The following is a 19,936-nucleotide window of genomic DNA, read 5'->3' on the forward strand; positions in this document are numbered from 1 at the left end:
GGAGCCTGCTTCTCCCTCTCCGTCTGCTGCTCCCCCTGCTTGTGCTCTCTCTCCCTGTGTCAAATACATAAATAAAATCTTTAAAAAAATAATAAAAATAAAAAATAAAAGAAAGGTGCCTGGGTGGCTCAGATGGTTAAGCGTCTGCCTTCGGCTCAGGTCATGATCCCAGGGTCCTCGGATCGAGCCCCGCATCAGGCTTCCTGCTAGGCAGGGAGCCTGCTTCTCCCTCTGCCTCTGCCTCTCTCTCTCTCTGACTCTCATGAATAAATAAATAAAACATTAAAAAAAAAAAAAGGTGCCTGGGTGGCTCAGTTGGTTAAGTGTCTGCCTTTGGCTCAGGTTATGATCCCGGGGTCCTGGGTTTGAGCCCTGTATCAGGCTCCCGGCTCAGTGGGGAGCCTGCTTCTCCCTCTCCCTCTGTTGCTGCTTGTGCTCTCTCTCTCTCTCAAATAAATAAATTTAAGAAAAATTAAAAGCCTTTAATAAATTTAAAGTCATATTTTATCTCTTAATTACTATATGGCAGGATATGAATAAAAGTAAATATCCATTGATCAAAAATCATCACTTAAGAAACATACACTCTTTTTATCTGCTGTAGTGATCTCTAACCAGTGTCCTTTCTTGGTTCTTTTTTCAATGTCCTATTAAGAAATTTAGACACTCCTCCAAATTCAGAGCTCAGTCCTCTTCTGTTACCACTTTATACTTTTTCCTTAATAAATTCAGAATTCCCCGGGGCACCTGGGTGGCTCAGTCGTTAAGCATCTGCCTTCGGCTCAGGTCATGATCCCAGGGCCCTGGAATCGAGCCCCGCATCAGGCTCCCTTCTCCATGGGAAGCCTGCTTCTCCCTTTCCCACTCCCCCTGCTTGTGTTCCCTCTCTCACTGTCTCTCTCTCTCTCTGTCAAATAAATAAATAAATAAATCTTTTAAAAAAATAAATTCAGAATTCCCACAAATTTGGCTTTCATTTCTGAGTATAATCTTTAAAATTTTCCTGACTTTTCTTAAGATCTGCACCTATAATTCTAGCATTCTACTGGAAATCTCCACACGAATATCCCACAGGTGCCTCAAACTCTGTATGTCTAAAACACAACTCCTCATCCTCCCCACACTTAGTTTATGGCATTACTACTGTAACCTAATCAGTAGCTGCAGAGTCTCTAGAATATGTCTCTCCATTCTACTCCCACTGCTTTTTCCCAAATTCAGGCCTTCACCTCTCTTTTGGAGTTTTAAAACAACTTCCTGACTAATCTTATTTCTAGTCGTCCTCCTTTCGTGCATAATATAGATTCACACCAATTACATTTCTGAAATATAGCTGTGAACATTTCACTTCCTGAACTGTAAGCTCCTGAAAGAAAGGAAACATGTTTGTTTTCAGATTCCTGGTATCCAGCACAGCGCCAAGTATATAGTAGACTCTTGATAAATATGTGTTGTTAAATTGAATTTTCTTGCTCAAAAGACCTTCCATATCTTCCTACTTCATTCAAAAGAGATCAAACTCAGCTGGATTCCAACTTCATGATTTGGCCCCTAGTAATTCTTCCTTTAACATCATTCTACTCACCATTTCCTGAATATGTCCACTCTATCACAGTTCAGCCAATGCACAAACATGTCATCCCAGCCTGTCTCCCACTTTCTCTTACTGCTAGCCTTTAGAGTTCTGTCTTTTGTTTGTTGCCCAGCTCAAACACTACCTCCTTTAAGAAATGTGCCCCAAGTATGCCCTCAGGATAAATCTCTCCTCCCATTCTCGCAAGAGCACTTCATACCTTTATTGTAGCATGACGTATTCATTCATATACCTTCCACGCTGGAGGCCGGTAAGAACCAGACCCTGTTTCTTTGAAAAATGTGTAGCATCCAGCACAGTGCTTTGTACACAGTAAAAATGTTCAACAAACATCTACTGAATAGAATTAAATCAAAGCACATCTGTTAAGAAAATTAACAAATGATCTATTTGAAATAGAATCCTGATCATTTTGATCCTGTGAGGCATATTAAGCATTGAAATAAAATTCTTAGAAAAGTTACCAATGAATGGCAAATTAAGTTTATTTCCTTTACCCATTCAACTGTGGTTTCACCACTTAACCAGCCTCTTTTCAGCTAATGGTAAGCAGTTATATGCAAAATATACTTCAGAGAATCATTTTATTCCTCTATACATGGGTTATGTGATATTAGTGAGCAATACTATATTCAGGTACAGTGATATGGCCCATAGAGGACATGTTCCAAGGAAGGCATTTAGGGATGACACAGGAAGTATGCCCAGGCACAATCCATTCCAAACAAAAGTCTGCTCCCACCCGGATCAAACGATTCCAAAAGTTTTTCAAGTTATACATAATAATCTTAAAAGTAGGTCAGTTTTTCCATAGAATTTGAGAAACAAATATCAGTTTGCTCTATTATCAGTATGTCACCAGTACTCAAGCCTCCTAGTCTCCTGACTTGATGACATTACCACATTAAAGGGGGTTCCCTAGACTTATATTATTTTAAAGTATACTGTTGCTTTACTTTACTGTATTTAGTAATATGGCTTTTGGCCTGTTAGAGCCCATCAGTATGGATTTTTAAAAAAATTTTTTCAGGTATCTGAACAGCCTAGCCATAAAGGAAGCATTAGGAAATTTAAGTACATTTTCTTTTTTTTTTTAAAGATTTTATTTATTTATTTGAGAGAAAGAATGAGAGATAGAGAGCATGAGAGGGGGGAGGGTCAGAGGGAGGAGCAGAAGCCTGATGCAGGACTCGATCCCGGGACTCCAGGATCATGACCTGAGCCGAAGGCAGTCACTTAACCAACTGAGCCACCCAGGCGCCCAAGTACATTTTCTTAAACTAAAAGAAAATACTGCTAGTAGTGTTATGCTATATTTTATTCTAACGTCAAAAAAAGTTCTATAAATTTTTTATAAACTCCTTTTGTGGAAAAATGCATAGATAAACATATATGCAAAATTTTGAAAATAATGCTAGGGGGTTTCTGAATCTCCCCAAATCTAGCCATGAGCTCCAGAATGCTTGCCCCAATAAATTAAGGTAATATTCATTACCATCATCATAAAATTGTGCCGTTTTATATTTAAATAAAACTGTCAGATCTTCTTAAAACATCCAAAACTGCAATAAAATTAATTTGGAATCAAACAGTGTTATTTCTGTGCACTCTATACATATTTGGGGTGCCTGGGTGACTCGGTCAGTTAGGCAACCGACTTGATTTCAGCTCAGGTCATGATCTCAGGGTCCTGAGATTGAGCCTGAGTTGAGCCCTAGTCAGGCTCCCCACTCCATTGGGGATGGAGCCTTCTTAAAGGTCTCTCTTTACCTCTCACTCTGCCCCTCCCCCCCACTGCTCACTCTCCCTCTCAAAAAACTTTTTTTGATATATTTAATATAATTTAAAGAAAATCCTCCTTTAGAATACATGTACTCCCCAGGTATGTACTAACAGTTGTGTATTTGTTATCTTGTGAAAGAAAAAATTGTCATAATTATTTTATGAGGTTTATACAGTCTTTGTTTCTTGAATTTTCACTACAGGACAGGATGTTTATATTTCTAAGATGATTTTTTAGGACAGTGTTCCCTATTCACATTAAACTGTTAATCCATGGACTGGGGTGCCTGGATGGTGCAGTTGGTTGAGCCACTGACTCTTGGTTTGGGCTCCACTCATTATCTCGGGATCTTGAGATTGAGCCCCCTTTCGGGCTCCTCGCTTAGCACGGAGTCTGCTTAGGACTCTCTCTCCCTCTCCCTCTGTTCCTTCCCCACTCCCCTCTCTCTCTAAAATAAATAAATAAATCTTAAAAAAACAAACAAGCAAAAACCCTTCTAACCACATGGACTATATTTCGAAGGAATACTGAATCTAAAAGATGAAGAAGATAAAAATAGAACTGAAAGAAGAAAAAGACTGACATTTCAAAAGAGAGAAGGAAAACACAACTGACAGGAAGTAGGAGATATTAAGAAACTTTTTTTAGAGTTAAGTTTAACACACACAGTTTAGCATCAGATAAGCCAGTATTGGATGAACAATTCCCAAAATATTCTAAATCAAAACTTTTTTCTTTTTGGGGATGCCTGGGTGGTTCAGTTGGTTAAGCGTCTGCCTTCAGCTCAGGTCATGATCCCAGGGTCCTGGGGTAGAGCCCTGCGGGGCAGGGAGCCTGCTTTTCCCTCTCCCTCTGCCTGCTGTTCCCCCTCTTGTGCTCCCTCTCTGTCAAATAAATAAAATCTTAAAAAAAAAAAAAAACTGGGGCGCCTGGGTGGCTCAGTCGGTTAAGCAGCTGCCTTCGGCTCAGGTCATGATCCCAGGGTCCTGGGATCAAGCCCCGCGTCGGGCTCCCCGCTCAGTGGAGAGTCTGCTTCTCCCTCTCCCTCTGCCTGCCGCTCTGCCTACTTGTGCTATCTCTTTCTATCTCGCTGTCAAATAAATAAATAAATCTTAAAAAAAAACTTTTTTCTTTTTAAATACAGCATCAAATTCATCTGTAAATATCCTTTATCTTTTAATGTCATTTTGAAAAATCTTGCACTATATTTTTAAATTCTTATTTTTTTTTTGAAGATTTTATTTATTTATTTGACAGAGAGAGAGAACTAGCACAAGCAGGGGGGAGCGGCAGGCAGAGGGAGAGGGAGAAGCAGGCTCCCCATGGATCAAGGAGGCCAATGCCCAACTTGATCCCAGGACCCAGGATCATGACCTGAGCTGAAGGCAAAAACGGCTAACCGACAGAGCCACCAGGCACCCCTTAAATTCTTATTTTTGAGAACTACTAAATTTAACTTGGAAAAAAACAAAATATTAAATATTAATGACATCCAAATTACAAATAAATTTATTAGTAAATACAAAATGGAAGTGAAGAAATTTAGCTCCAAAAATTGGAAAACTATAAGGATATCATATTTAAAGAAGAAAAGAAAATTGCTTATCCTCCCAAATAAAATATGCTGGATTTCACATAGACATTTTAATAAATTATATCTAAAATTATTTTCAAAGATTAAAATCTGCTGGGGGTTTTTTTCTTCTAATTACAAATAATTTTTGAATGATATATTTTGCTTCCTAAAATTTCCTATATTCTAACATATAAAAAATATATTTTAGCTTGTAATTGCCCCAGGAGTGGAAGAGGCTGCACTGATAATTCGGCAAATTGCTGATCACAATTTAATGACCTCAAAGAGAGAACCTCATGAATGGTTGGATAAATCCTGGCTTGAAGTTTCACCATCTAAGGTTCATTTCCTAAATATGTAAATTAGGTATTTGCAAAGCAAATATAAATACATGTGTTTGAATTCTCTTTTTGGTAACATTTTTTTTTGTCCTATACTGTTTGCATGAGCATATATAGCAGTAACCAAAATGTACAATATTTATTTAGATCATTTTCCAGAATCATCAACTTCACAGAAGTATTTTAATGAGATCTTTTATAATGAACTTTCAAATCAAGTGTATTAGGTGATATAATGACTTCAGTGCCTAATATTTTCAAAACATAACTGTTTTTCTAGTTCCTAAATTTAAACATTTAAGAGTAGTAAATATGAGAAGAGCAAAATTCCATCATTCCATTTTGTCAGTAATTCAGTTACATAATTGAAACTGAAAGTAGAGTTGTAACATATTTGTGAGATTACACAGTTAATTTTTAGAAATTCCTTTTGTTTAAGCATCAATCTCTCCAAGTTCTCATACCAACCTAGTATCTCTGTTACCTTTATTTTTTTAATATATTCAAATCATGAAAACATAAAAAAAGAATAATGAAGCTAACATGGAAAGTTCTTTCAGATATATTACATGAAGAATGAAGTTGCAGCATAGAGCTTGTGTACTACCACTTGTGTAAAACGGGGAAATTAATATTTATATGTGTTTGTAAATGAATAAAACATCCCTAGAAGGGTACCAAGAAATGATAACATTAGTTACCTCCAGAGAGGAGAACCGGGATAATGGGGTGAGGATGAGAGTTTTTACTGCACACCTTTTAGTACCTTTTGAATTTTGAACCATGTGACTATTTTACCTATTTAAAAAATAAAATTATAAAGCAAATAAATTAATTATTAATGTATTCCTATACATTCATCAAACATTCATATATTCATATATATTAAATCACAGAATTTTTGTATGCCTAAACAGAACATAGTACTCTTGGCAAGTATGGGTATAACTCATTATGGGATGTATGTATGTCTGTGCAGTTTCCCTCTTAGCAAGACATGTCTAATCTACTCACGTGTCTGTCATTTGATAAAATCAAAGAGGGTGCAAAAAGCCAGCGTAACCCAGAAAGAAAAGGAAATACAGTAATAGCAAAACATGGCTGCTGTATTTCTAGACTTTTATGAGATCTCTCTGAAAACACACATTTTTAGACCAACAAGGTCAGTTCTGTTCAATAGAAGTTCTTCCTATACTCTTCACAGCAGGGCTTTCCTGAAAGTATCATAAACATGGTTTCTCATAAACATGGTTCATCTTAATCAAATAGTGATAGTAGTAGAAGGGAGAGCTAAAGAAATCTTGAGTTATAAAAGTCCCCTAAAACGTTTCTCATTAGAAAATCTGCCATTAGGTAAAACAGTTGTCATTCGAAGGAGACGAACTAGAACAAAAATTTTTGGATGAGTGATTAAAATGAATGAACTTTAAGATTTTTCTCAATTCTGAGAGCATATGAATCTTAACTGCCAAAGAAGTTCCTTTCCCTACTAGCCATACTTTTTTCCAGGCATCTCAAATTGGGTGATAGATACAATGACAAAAATTTTAATCTGCTAGATTGAGCAGAATAAAATGGATCATTTTCAAAGGACCAGTGGCTGATTATTCCTTTAAACTCTTTTCTAGGAAGAAATGTACTTACTTGACTTTCCATGTATTAACCCATTGGTGGCTCAGCTCATGTTAAACAAAGGACCTTCACTGCACTGGATATTATTAGCAACTCTGTGTCAACTTCAGGAGCTTTTACCTGAAGTTCCAGAAAAAGTGTTAAAGGTTAGTTATTTGAACTCCATAGTCTTACATGAATTTATTTCCTTTCCATTTGAGTACTGATTTTTACCATAACAGTTTTCAAGAGAAAGTATCCAAGTTTAATTGTTCTGGACTTTGTGTACCAAAGAAATAATTTACTTGAACTAAATTTCACATAGAACTCTCATTAGATGTCAAACACATTATACATTTTAAAGCTGTCTTGTATAGATTATTCAGTACAGTCAGCTTATCACACTTCAAATTATCTTGAAATGTTATTGTGCCCACAAGTATGTGATCACACACTCTATTCATATGTGCTTACAATCCTCATGCCCTTCCTTATAATAATAAAGAAAACTTTAGCCTTATTGGTAAAAATTTTACATTTTTATCAAGCAGATGGTATACATGTATAACTTGTGTAACTAAAAATTCTATTACAAGTGATTAGAAAATGGATTTTATAATAAGTTTTTCTTTTAATGGAGCCTAATTATGTTTCTTATGACATGGATCACTATAATACCCTACTTATTTATATTTTCCTTTCTTTACATATAGATAAGCATTGTTATTTATATTTACTTGACTGATGTTTATATTTTATTTGTTTATATTACTTGACTGATGTTTATATTGTATTTGTATTATAGTAATTAATTTTTAAATTTTTTTAGCATTTTTGTAGCATCACTTCCTTATTCAAGATTAGTTCTTCTTCCATAACAAATTCACCTCCAAGTCCATCACTTCAGGAAAATGGGAATCAGACTAGTACCTTTACCTCCCAGAGTTCAGCTTCTGGCTCTTCAAACTCTGTCTTTCAAGAACATAATGGATATTACCACTATTCAGATATAGGAGAGACAATGCACAGAGATACAAATAGCACTTCAAACTATAACTCTTCCCTTATGGAACTAAGAGAAATGCCATGCATTTTACCACCTGTGACTTCTTACAATCAGGCCAGCTACTGGAAGGACTCCAGTTGTAACCCTAACACAGTGCACAATCCTTTCCTGATTAATACAGAATCAAGAAATGTGGCTGGTAACTGCTTTCGAAACCAAAATGATTCAGAGTCAGATGTCTTTTATTTGGATCTAACACAAATGAACTGTGAAAACATAGTGTCACCAATTGACACTCAGAAGAGAGTTGCCCCTAATTTTATAAATTACCAGAAAAAGGGAACACATGATGCAAAAGGACGTATAAATAAAGAAGTGTCTGCCCCTGGCTTTTCACTAGAAGGATCCCAATCTCCTCTTCCCTGGAACTTTAAGAAAAATGTATGGGAACAACAGAATCACTCATTCAACTTAGAATGTGGTGCAGAGCAGACTACATGTGACAAATGGTACTCTCAGAAAGATAATTTATTCACTAATCAGCAAAAATATCTATCAGATGAGTTAGAAGGCTTCCTATGTGAAAGTTCAAATGCTGGGACTAAAAAGACTTCCTGGAAAGAATTACCATCTGTACCCAGTTTGGATTTATTTTGTGCTTCTGATCCTAATGTAAATCAAAAAGAATTCAGCAGTCTTTATTTCCACCAAAGAGCTGGAAAATGTTTAGGACAGAAAAGGCACTCTGAATCCTCATCTAACTCAGGAGACAAGAAATCATTACCAGGTAACACTATCTATCGTTAATAAAACTACTCACAGGTGTAATTTTTTTAAGTTTATTTATTCTTTTAGCAATCTCTGCACCCAGTATGGGGCTCAAACTCGTGACCCCAAGATCAAGAGTCACATGCCCTTCCAACATGAGCCAGCCAGGCACCCCTTGCAGATGTAATTTTAAAAGACAGAACCATCTCTAAATTTAAAAAAAAAGTTTGTTTTAATTACTGTACTTAAAAATCTTCAATAACTTTGGAGTCAAAAAGAAAATCAAAATTCTAATTATAGACACCTAAGAAAATAAATGCAAACAAAATATGTCAAATTCTTGTAGCTTTAGATGAACTAAGCATTCAACTTAAGAAGTTAAAAATAAAACCTCAGAACAAGTCTAAGTAAAGCTGAAGACTAAAATTAGCAAAGATTAAACAGAGAAATCAGTGAATTAGAAGAACTAACTTCTTTGTTGGGCAGGAATATTTAATAGGCTAACATTTATTAAGAGCTTATTGTAGGTGCCCTTTTAGGCCCTTTATGTGGATTATTGAATTCTGACAATCCTATTAAGTAGATATTAAACAGATATTACTGTTAGCTCTACTTTACAATTGATGTTTCTGAACATTTAATCATATCAGTTTTTAAAAGGACAATTTTATTTTTTTTCTGGTAATGGTACCTCTTGTACCTTTATTTTCTATGTCATTTCTTGAACATCTAGAACAAAATATTAAGTTCTAATGGCCATACAAATGTAGCCTTACCATGATAGGGGAAAAAAATAATAAAAATGGGAGAAGCTTAAGCTTCAAAGCTCCTTTTTTGCATAGGCCCTTTTGTGAGGCTTGAGAGGCTCCCAGAAAATCTTGTATTCTTTGTTTTGTTAAAAGAATGACCTCCCCAAATACCATATGATCTCCCCCATATGTGGAATGTAAGAAACAAAACAAATGAACAAAGAAAAAAAGAGACAAACCAAGAAACATACCCTTAGCTATAGAGAACAAACTGATGGTCACCAGAGAGGAGGTGGGTGGGGGATGGGTGAAATAGGGGATGGGAACTAAAGAGTGCACTCGCCATGACGAGCACTGAGTAATATATAGATTTGTTGAATCACTATATTGTACACCTGAAACTAATATAACACTGTATGTTAAGTATACTGGGATTAAATAATAATAAATTAAAAAATAAAGAATAAAATAAAATAAAAGAGGACCTCCCAACCTGTACAGTTGACCCTTGAACAACACAGGTTTGAACTGCATCGTCCACTTACACACAGAGTTTTTGATAAATACAATATGGTACTATAAATGTATTTTCTCTTATGATTTCTTAATATTTTTTTCTAGCTTACTTCTTTGTAAGAATACAGTATATAGTACATATAACATACAAAACATGTGTTAATTGACTATGTATGTTATCAGTAAGGCTTCCAGTCCACAGTAGGCTCTTAGTAGTTAAGTAGTAGAGAAATCAAAAGTTATATATAGAACTTTGGGGTGCCTGGCTGGCTCACTCAGCATGTGACTCTTGATCTCAGGGTCATGAGTTTGAGCCCTATGTTGGATGCAGAGATTATGTTTAAAAAAAGTTATATATAGATTTTTGAGTAAGGGGAGAGAGTTGGCATCCCTAACACCCTCATCGTTCAAGGATCAACTGTATAAACCCCAGGACTCACAAAACTTGGGTTTGGTCCTACTTAATAGTCATAATTTGTTTTGTTCCTGATCTTAACGGGAAGTATTCTATCTGTAGTTTTGTAAGAACATTTGTGAGGAATAGATGCCAAATTTTATCCACATTTTTTTTGGCACCTATTGGGGAAAATCAAACATGTTTTCTCCATTGATCCATTGGTGTCGAGGATTATAGTAACAGGTTTACTAATATTAAATCACTCTTATTATTCCATAATAAACTTAATTGGCTTTTGAAGAGTGATTCTTTTAATTTGCTGTTGAATATGGTTACTAATATTTATGATTTTCATATCTATATTCATAATGCAATTAATCTATTGTGTTCTTTACTTGTGCTCTGTCACATTTTGACATGAAGTTTATTCCAGCTTCATAAATGAACTGAATTAAAAATTCCATTTTTTTTCCATCTTGAACCAAATCAAGCATGGGAATTACTATATGTTCTTGAACATAGGGCATCCCAGTATATGATAATCCTCTGAGAAGATCTCAGAAATTATTTCTAATAACTTTTAATATTTAGGCTTTTGGGGGTAGGGATGGAATAGTCAAATGTGTATTTACATTTTAATTAAGTGTAAATATATTTTTAAATCATAGATTGGATAAATAGTGTTCATTTAGAAATATTGCTTTTTTCCACTTTCAAACTTCTTCCATAAAATAATTTTATTCAAACAGTTCACATGAATCTTTGATACTAGTATCATTATCACTATGGAAACTTTTGACTTTTTTACTGTGCTTTCCCAAAGCACATCATTACCTTCATTGTTTAAGATATAACACTTTTAGAATTCATATTAATGCAGGCCTAGACAATTTATCCAAAGCCATTGGCATAATCTCAAGATAATATTCCATTTGTCTTATAGATGTGTATTTGTGATCTCTATGATAAAAATTACCTACCATACTGCTTTTTAAATTTGCTTATAATGGCATCCAACTCTTATAATTATGAGATTATATTCCCAGGAATAATTACTAAAACATTTTTAAATATTTTAGCCTCCTTTTTCACTGATTTAATTAATTAACCTCTATAAGAATCCAAATCTAGGATATTTCAGGCTAATGTGTCATATACTAATACAGTCATAGAAGGTGAGTCCATACATGATCACCACCTATCATATATCAAAGCTCAGGATAAATTCCACATTACAGATAGGAGATAATGAAGGAAAACTTAAATGAAAGAGTCTTAAATCTAGGGAGATTTAATTATTTGTGCAAAGCATGAGCATACAAATATGTGTACATGACACTAATTAGTATTGAGCCATTAGGTAGAGGTGCATTTATCTCATTATCATTTTATCTCAGTTTGTAAATGTTAACACTTTGTAGATAGATGAAGAGATAGGATGCACCAGAATAGCTGGAAAAAATAGCTATATTTTATTACTCTCAGAAATAAAATGGTTTTCCTTTTTCTTCTTTTAACAGATTTCATGTGCTCACAACTACCACAATTCAAAAAACGGCGTCTAGTGTATGAAAAAGTCCCTGGTAGAGTTGATGGACAAACTCGTCTGAGGTTTTTTTGAAAGAAAGGATAGTGTTCTGTGCCACATTCCTTTGTTTTTGATGAAAATCTAGTAACAAAATGATTTAGATTTGCTCATTCATTAAAGAAAATACATTGTTAGATGTTCTTGGTGCTTCCGTATTAAATTTTCAAAATCTATATTCTGCCCTATTGTTTGCATCTTTGTATGTAAAATATTCTAATTGGCATAATTGTCATAAGATCCAAATATCTTCCAGATTCACCTGAACATTGCAAGCCTTTTTTTTTAAAGCAGTAGATACAATATATACATTTAGAGCGATAGCAGTATATGCAGTATGGTGTGTGTGGATATATATAAATATAAATATATACATGTTATTTAGTTGTCTTCTGAAGGGCTTACTGCTTCCCACCTTTCCTCCAGCAAGCCTTTTAAAATGAGCCTCCATCTCAGTCTGACCCTTTAAGTCAAGAAGTGAAGATCACCAGAGTCAACCCTCCATCACCGAGAAAGTTAAAATCTAGGCAAAGTTCAAGTTAGAGAACTTCTCATTTATTTTTCTTAAAGATTTTATTTATTTATTTGAGAGAGAGAGCGCACAAAGGGAGAGTGAGAGGGAGAAGCCAACTCCTCACCGAGCAGAGAGCTGGATGTGAGACTTGATCCCAGGATCCTGAGATCATGACCTGAGCCTTAGCCGACTGAGCCACCCAGGCACCAGAGAGAGAACTTCCCATTTAAAGTGTTGGCCTTCAGGGATGCCTGACTGGCTCAGTCGGAGGACTGTGCAACTCTTGATCCCAGGGTCATTAGTTTGAGCCCCACACTGGGTGTAGAGATTACTTAAATAAATAAATAAATACTTAAAGTGTTGCCTTCATAAATAAAAATTTAAAACTAAGAAAATATTTGCAACCTACATAATAAAAAAAATTTACATTCCTAATATACAAAGAATCCTACAAATTGATAGGAAGACAACTTAATAGAAGAGTGGACAAAATATATGAATAGATATTACACTGAAGAAACAAAAATAGCCAATAAACATTTGAAATTATATGTAGCTTCATTACTCATCAGGCAAATGCAAAGGAAAACAGATCACCTATCAGATCTGCAAAATTTTTGAAAATTAATAATATTCAGTGTCAGCATATTGGAGAAATAACACTTTCCTATACTGTTGGTACAACATTTTTGGAGGATAGTTTGTATATTTTTTAATGGATGATTGTAGGTTTCTAATTACTCTGGTATTTATATTCCATTGAGTACATTTTTTAAAAGATGTAATAATTTTATTTTAAAATGTCAGAATTCCTAATAAAGTTATATTCTTTGCAACTATTCGGTTATTAACAAAACTTTTACATGTCATCTCTAAAACGGAGGTAATGGGTTTTTGACATTATTATAGGTGGTACACCAGGAAAAATGTTTGAAGACCACAGGCATACTCTCCTGGCTTCTGAAATTATCACCCTATTACTACCAAAATTGACCTCTACCTTCTTAGATCCAAAAGACATGGAGACATCACCTTACTTGACCTCTCTTCAGCGTTTGATACTGTTAATCATGTCCTCCTTTTTGAAACAGGCTTAATACGACCTCTTACTTTCCTCCTCCTACTCTGCTCTTGCTATTACACTTTTATTTATAGGATATTTGGTTTTGCTTGGGTATGTAGAGGGTGGAGACTTTAAAGAGAAACTATTTCTGGACATCTAATTGGAATTTCTGTTCTACTTTTTTTTTTTTAAGATTTTATTTATTTATTTGACAGAGAGACACAGCGAAGAGAGGGAGCACAAGCGGGGGGAGTGGGAGAGGGAGAAGCAGGCTTCCCGCCAAGGAGGGAGCCCGAGGCAGGGCTCGATTGGGATCATGACCTGAGCCAAAGGCAGATGCTCAATGACTGAGCCACCCAGGTGCCCTGTTCTACTTTCTTAAAATTTTGTCAGGATATCTTCTAAACTAAGGTAAGGCTAAGGCTTCTCAGCTTGCAGATCTCCTTTATCCTGCCTTTAATCAGCTTCCACAGGAGAGGAGTTTCTTCATAGGCCATCAACTCCAGCAAGCCTTGAGACTAGGCTATCAACACTCATGTCCCTGCTTCCTCACCAAATTGAGTGGAAGTATGAGTCCTCCTGTGGGCATTCCTCAATGGCGCTTGCTGTTTAAAGACACATTCTGCCTGGGTGTGGAACAGCCTCTGTCAGAGGTATTGGGAAGCAAGTCTTGTGTTAGGAATCTGGGAACAATGGATAAAGTAAGTGAGCTCTGCTTTAGTAGAGTACTCCCTGGGAGCCATTGTGACATGACAGGTTGGGCTGATCATAGAAGCCCAAAGGTTCTGGTTGGATCCTTGTTAGGGGACCAAAACTGTCAGTCCGGCCTCCAAGGTCCTCTTCCAAACACCCCATCATGAGGAATTGTTTGGAACAGCCCCAACTTCTCAGGCTGGCTCTTGCAATGAACTTTGATTTTTCCCCCCTCTGAGAGCATTTCCCTGTGAGGTTTTTTCATGTTCCAAAGAGTTACTTGCCCTTAGATCCATTGCTGTGATAGTGCTTCTCATTTTTGAGAACTTTTGAGAGATCTTACTCCAAGTTTCTAGGTCCAGCCCTAAGTTTGTCCAGAACATCAGCTGCTCCCTCCAACTGTGGATGGGCATAGATACTCCTTCCCTTGCCACTGAGATACAAGGTATAAATGTGAATCAACACCAGGGCATCTCACCCCTTGCCTCTAACAGTGATAGGTTGGTTATTTTCCCCCACATAATAAACCGACTCTCAAACAAGGGATCCAATGATTTTAATAAACAGAGCAGCCTGGATTAGACGGGGTGGAGAATGCAAACAGCAATCCCAAATGAGAACTGAAAAAGTATATATTTTTCTGTCTTTTGCCTTTTTATTCAGTTTATGATTTTATCATACAACAGTTTTAACTTAATACTTATTTAAATTGAATTATTTATTTAAATTAAATTTTATATAGTAAAGTATACACATCTTTTCTTTTTTGATTTCCAGGTTTCGTGCCTTGCTTAGGAAGACCTCTTTTAAATTTTTACCTTAGTTATACAACTATTCCCTTAATTTTTCTTCTAATGCTTTTGTATTCCCTTTTGTTTAACCCATGTGGATTTTTTATTACATAATACAAGCCCAATTTTATTTCCTTCCAAATGGATGGCCATTTGAATAGAAAAGTCTATTTCTGAACTGTTATGATCCAATCATTTATTTGCCTATTCCTATATCACAATTTTGTTTTCTTTTTAATTTTTTAAAAAATCATAGTTTTAGGGGCGCCTGGGTGGCTCAGTCGGTGAAGCGTCTGCCTTTGGCTCAGGTCATGATCCCAGGGTCCTGGGATCAAGCCCCGCAACACGCTCCCTTCTCAGCAGGGAGCCTGCTTCTCCCTCTCCCTCTGCTGCTCCCCCTGCTTGTGCTGTCAAATAAATAAATAAAATCTTAAAAAAAAAAGGGGGGGCACCTGAGTGGCTCAGTCAGTGTCTGCCTTCAACTCAGATCATGATCCTGAGTCCTGGGATTAAGTCCCCCATCGGGCTCCCTGCTGAGCAGGGAGCCTGCTTCTCCCTCTGCCCCTCCCCCTGCTTTCTCTCTCAAATAAATAAAATCTTAAAAAAAATAAAAAATCATAGTTTTGATTCAGCATGTTCAAAATAAGGGTTTTTTTTTTTTAAAGATTTTATTTATTTGAGAGAGAGAGTGTGTGAGTATGAGCCTTGGGGAGGGGCAGAGGGGGAGGATAGGGAGAGAATCTCAAGCAGATGCTGTGCTGGGCATGGAGCCCACGGGGCCAATCTCATGACCCTGAGATCGGCCTGAGTTGAAACCAAGTCAGACGCTTAACCAACTGAGCCACCCAGGTGCCCTATATTCAAAGTAAGTTTTAATATCCAGTAAGGCAGGTTTCACCCTCCCATGTTTTATACACACACACAGAGTTTTAAAAACTATTCTTGCAGGGGGGCACCTAAATGTATTCTTAAGAATTTTTTGTCATTAAAGCGGAAATGGTATATACTTTCCATTTCCATTTTTTTATTGAGAATGGTTTTTATTTATTCATTTATTTATTTGAGATAGAGAGAGGGGGAGCGGCAGGCGGAGGGTGAGAAGCAGGCCCCCCACCGAGCGGGGAGCCCGATGTGGGGGCTAGATCACAGGACCCTGAGATCATGATCAGAGCTGAAGGCGGACGCTTAACTGAGCCACCCAGGCGCCCCTCCATTTCCATTTTTAACTAGCTATTGCCAGTGTAGAAAATACTTTTCATTTTTCTACATACTTTGTATCCAGCCAGCCCCTTAAATTCTATTACAAATTTGAGTTTTTCCCATATTCTCATCAGTTTTCAAAGTGTACAATTATATAATCCATAAGTAGATATTGCTTCTAAAATGTTTACCCCCTTTCGTTTTTTTCATCTACTGCATTAGCTAACACCTCTAAAGCAATGCTGAATAGGGGCGCCTGGGTGGCTGAGTTGGTTAAGCATCCGACTTGATTTCAGCTCAGGTCATGCTCTCAGGGCTGTGATGGCGGCCCTTGTCAGGCTCCGCACTCAGCAGGGAGTCTGCTTCTCTACCTCTTCCCCTCCCCCAGCTCACTCTCTGTCTCTCAAATAAATCTTTTTTAAAAAGGGAAAAAAGAAAGCAATGCTGAACAATAGTAGTGATAAAAAGTATGCTTGTTTTGTTTCTAACATGGTGAATACTTCCACATTCCACTATGTAGTATGAAATTTGCTGTTGCTTTTGATAGTCTTTATCATCTTTCTCTTCCAATTTCCCTAAGCCATTTAGTTCTTACTCAGAACAGCCCTTGAATTTTGTCAAATGACTTGTTGGCATAGATTCTTTAACCATTCATGTAATGAATTACACTTTAAACCATTCATGTAATGAATTACACTGACAGATTTTATCAAAATAGTTTTGTCAGGGGCGCCCGGGTGGCTCAGTTATTGGACATCTGCCTTCGGCTCGGGCCATGGTCCCGGGGTCCTGGGATTGAGCCCCGCATCGGGCTCTCTGCTCGGCAGGAAGCCTGCTTCTCCCTCTCCATTCCCCCTGCTTGTGTTCTCTCTCTCGCTGTGCCTCTCTCTGTCAAATAAATAAATCTTAAAAAAAAAAAAACAGCAACAAATATGTGGTGCCATCTTTAAAAAAAAAAATGGTTTTGTCAGGTTTTCTCTTGATATACTAGTGTATTTGATGTGCTTATATTTAGGGCAAATATCTATATTCATAAGTGAGACACCTATAGTTTCTTGTACTATCTTACCAACTTTTTGCCAAAGGAGAAATTGGAATCAAGAAAAGTTTTTTTTTTTTTGACATACAAAAGGCTGTACATAATAATGTATACAACTTAAGGAGTTTGGAGGTTAAGTATATACCTCTGAAACCATTATCACAATCTACACCATAAACTTATCCATCATATCCAAAAGTTTCCTTCCACCCTATTATTTTTTGTGTTAACACCTAACATAGGATCAACTCTCTTAGTAAATTTTTCAGTATATAATACAATATACTAACCATGGGCACTATGCTGTAGATCTTTAAGACTTACTTTTATAAATGAAAATGAATTTTTTAATGGAGATTTTTAAAAATGCTTATTGTTGTTAAGACGGAGACTGGAACATATTTAAATGTTGACAGAGGATCCAATAAAGTAGCTGAAGATAAAGGAGAAAGGATAATTGATAGTGTGATTTCAGAGAAGGTGAAACAGATCCAGAGAATAAATAGCAGGGTTAGAAAAGGGACACTTGAATTTTGATTGAATGGAGAGATTCAGATCACTTAGATTTGGAAGTTTAGTGGCCAGAAATTAAGGGAGTTTCCATATGATGGCTTCTATTTTCTCTATTTGGTAACACTATGCTAAAAGATATTTTCATTTATTTATTTATGGATTTATACATAACTATTTCGAAATGCAAATGTCACCAGAAATTGAGATGTTTCTGCAAATTATACGTATGTGTGTGTGTGTGTATATATATATATATATATATTTTTTTTTTTTACAAAGTTCTACAAGGACTTACAAGCAAAAATCTCACTTCCCACTTCTAGCACTCAATTTCACAAGGAAACAAAAATCTGTAACACCTTAAAACAAAAGCAGACAGAAAATGTTGCTATCATAGAAAATGATGAATTAAGCAGAAATTTTATTTCCAAGCTCATCAAAGATTATTACAAACACAAATAAAGTATCCTTTTAAAAGTGTCCCAAATTAAATCAAAGGCATATCATCAACGTAAAACACTTGTGACATTAAGAATTTATTTAGGTCGTAATATTTTCACATTGTTTTTAATCATTTGCAATGTTCTGAGTAACACATTTAAACATTTTTTTAAAGACATGAGATAATGGTGTGTTTTTTTGTTTTTTGTTTTTTAAGTACAACCCAACTATAAAGTAGAGGAACTTAAGAAGACAAAGACCAAATCTGCTCATACACAAGATGGGGCAATCTAATACACAACACAACATGAATCTTTCCAAACAAGTTTGCTAAGAAACAGCTCTCATGTTTAGTGTTAAAAATAAAGCAATCTTCTCATTTAGAAAAATCAAGACATCATTTGACTAATAAAGCCTATTCTTCCCCCAGTTTTACACTTGCTTGTCTTCATTTAGAAACTGTAAATTCAGGAGAAAAGAACAGTTTTGTTATGGTATAAAAATCTTAGGAGCAACAAATTACAAATATTCAATTTTTTAACAAACAAAAATGTTTGCCTTCCCAAAATGTAAACATCCAGTAAATACAACAAACATAATATTCCAGCTATAGAAACACCAGTAATTCACTTATGAAAGAGGTGTATTTGGTGGTAACATTTTTGTTTAATACAAAAGCACTTTACCAAAAGAGTCTGACCATTATTATCTAAAGTCTTCACCCTCACCCAGTTTCCTTATCTGAGTAGAAACTCATCAATTTCTATAGAATTTTGGCTATAGGACCAGGCCAAGGAAAGGTCTGAAATATCTAAGAGTCATTTGTCTGGAGAAAAGTGTTTTCTTGAGACTTGGAGGCAGTTAGTTATTCATCACTTTGCGCTTAAAAGCATTCCTCAGTGAACTTCTTCCTTACTGGAAAGAGAATTAGGTAGGTTTTCACATTAGTAAGATTTATACATATAATTAACTAGTCATCATTACAGGTCACTTTAGTGTTCTCAAAGTAGAAAGTAACAATATAAAAAACATCTAAGCTACATTGTTGAATGAGTAACACCCATTAAGGTGCTTTGTAAAAGGAAAATGCTATGCCAGCATAAGACTATTATTTTAATACCATAAATGTGGACATTTTCCATTAAAAGGTACAATAGTACCTGATAGCATGATTACTTCCTTCTGTTAATATGAATAATTTCCTTTTGCAAATATGTGAAAAAGGATCTAAGATGATTACTTACTGTATGAAAACCCCTCAGAACACATAATTTGAAATATGTTCGCCCCAAAAGACTCCAGTAACCTATGCCCTGACCTCTTCCAAAAAAGGGGGGAAAAAAAAAAAGAAAGAAAATGTGAATGAATGAACACAACACTTTAGGACCCATGAAATTTCTAATATGCCACCAAAGAGGTGTTTTCATTTCAGCAATCATTTGTAAAGCTCTTTTAACTCTACCCACGCTTTTCCCTACTAGCTACATTTCTTCCTCTATTAAAACAGATATATTCTGAAAGCCTGCAGAAAAGAAATCATAGCTGGTGGTAAGAACAAGTCTCCTCTGGGGAGTCCTCAGTCCAGAGAGCAGCAAGTCTGCTGATAGCACCAAGCAGCAAATCACAACTCTGGGATGGTGTTAGGACAGAGATGGTAGGATTAAGGTCATGAAATTACTATCAGCCAATTCAGTTAAAAGAGCTCAAGTACATAAGAATATTAACATCTCATGAGTTAGTGCCCACGAGGATTGAG

The 19,936-nt window shown here is 35.9% G+C and overlaps 2 protein-coding genes across 12 annotated transcripts in view; one reads left to right on the forward strand and one right to left on the reverse strand.

Annotated features, from left to right (window-relative positions):
- Positions 1 to 12,303, forward strand: part of SHOC1 (shortage in chiasmata 1) — a 102,854-nt gene extending 90,551 nt beyond the window's left edge. For 9 of the 10 annotated variants that reach the window (XM_027614613.2, XM_027614610.1, XM_027614618.1 and 6 more), the window contains 4 exons: positions 5,162 to 5,293; positions 6,923 to 7,072; positions 7,735 to 8,698; positions 11,862 to 12,303. In XM_027614613.2, the coding sequence (XP_027470414.1) occupies positions 5,162 to 5,293; positions 6,923 to 7,072; positions 7,735 to 8,698; positions 11,862 to 11,962 (1,347 nt within the window). In that variant the 3' untranslated portion in view covers positions 11,963 to 12,303. The remainder of the gene's footprint in view (positions 1 to 5,161; positions 5,294 to 6,922; positions 7,073 to 7,734; positions 8,699 to 11,861) is intronic. The other variant, XM_027614615.1, reaches the window with a different exon arrangement.
- Positions 1 to 19,936, reverse strand: part of GNG10 (G protein subunit gamma 10) — a 34,410-nt gene that overhangs the window by 9,441 nt on the left and 5,033 nt on the right. Inside the window, exon 3 of one of the 2 annotated variants that reach the window (XM_027614625.2) lies at positions 18,136 to 19,095. The exons of the other annotated variant lie outside the window; for it this stretch is intronic. The gene's annotated coding sequence lies outside the window, so the exon portion shown is untranslated. Of the gene's footprint in view, positions 1 to 18,135; positions 19,096 to 19,936 lie in introns of those variants that run through there. 2 annotated transcript variants of the gene reach the window in all.

The sequence above is a fragment of the Zalophus californianus genome, chromosome 13 (genome assembly GCF_009762305.2).
Source record: "Zalophus californianus isolate mZalCal1 chromosome 13, mZalCal1.pri.v2, whole genome shotgun sequence".
NCBI classification, from domain to species: Eukaryota; Metazoa; Chordata; class Mammalia; order Carnivora; family Otariidae; genus Zalophus; species Zalophus californianus.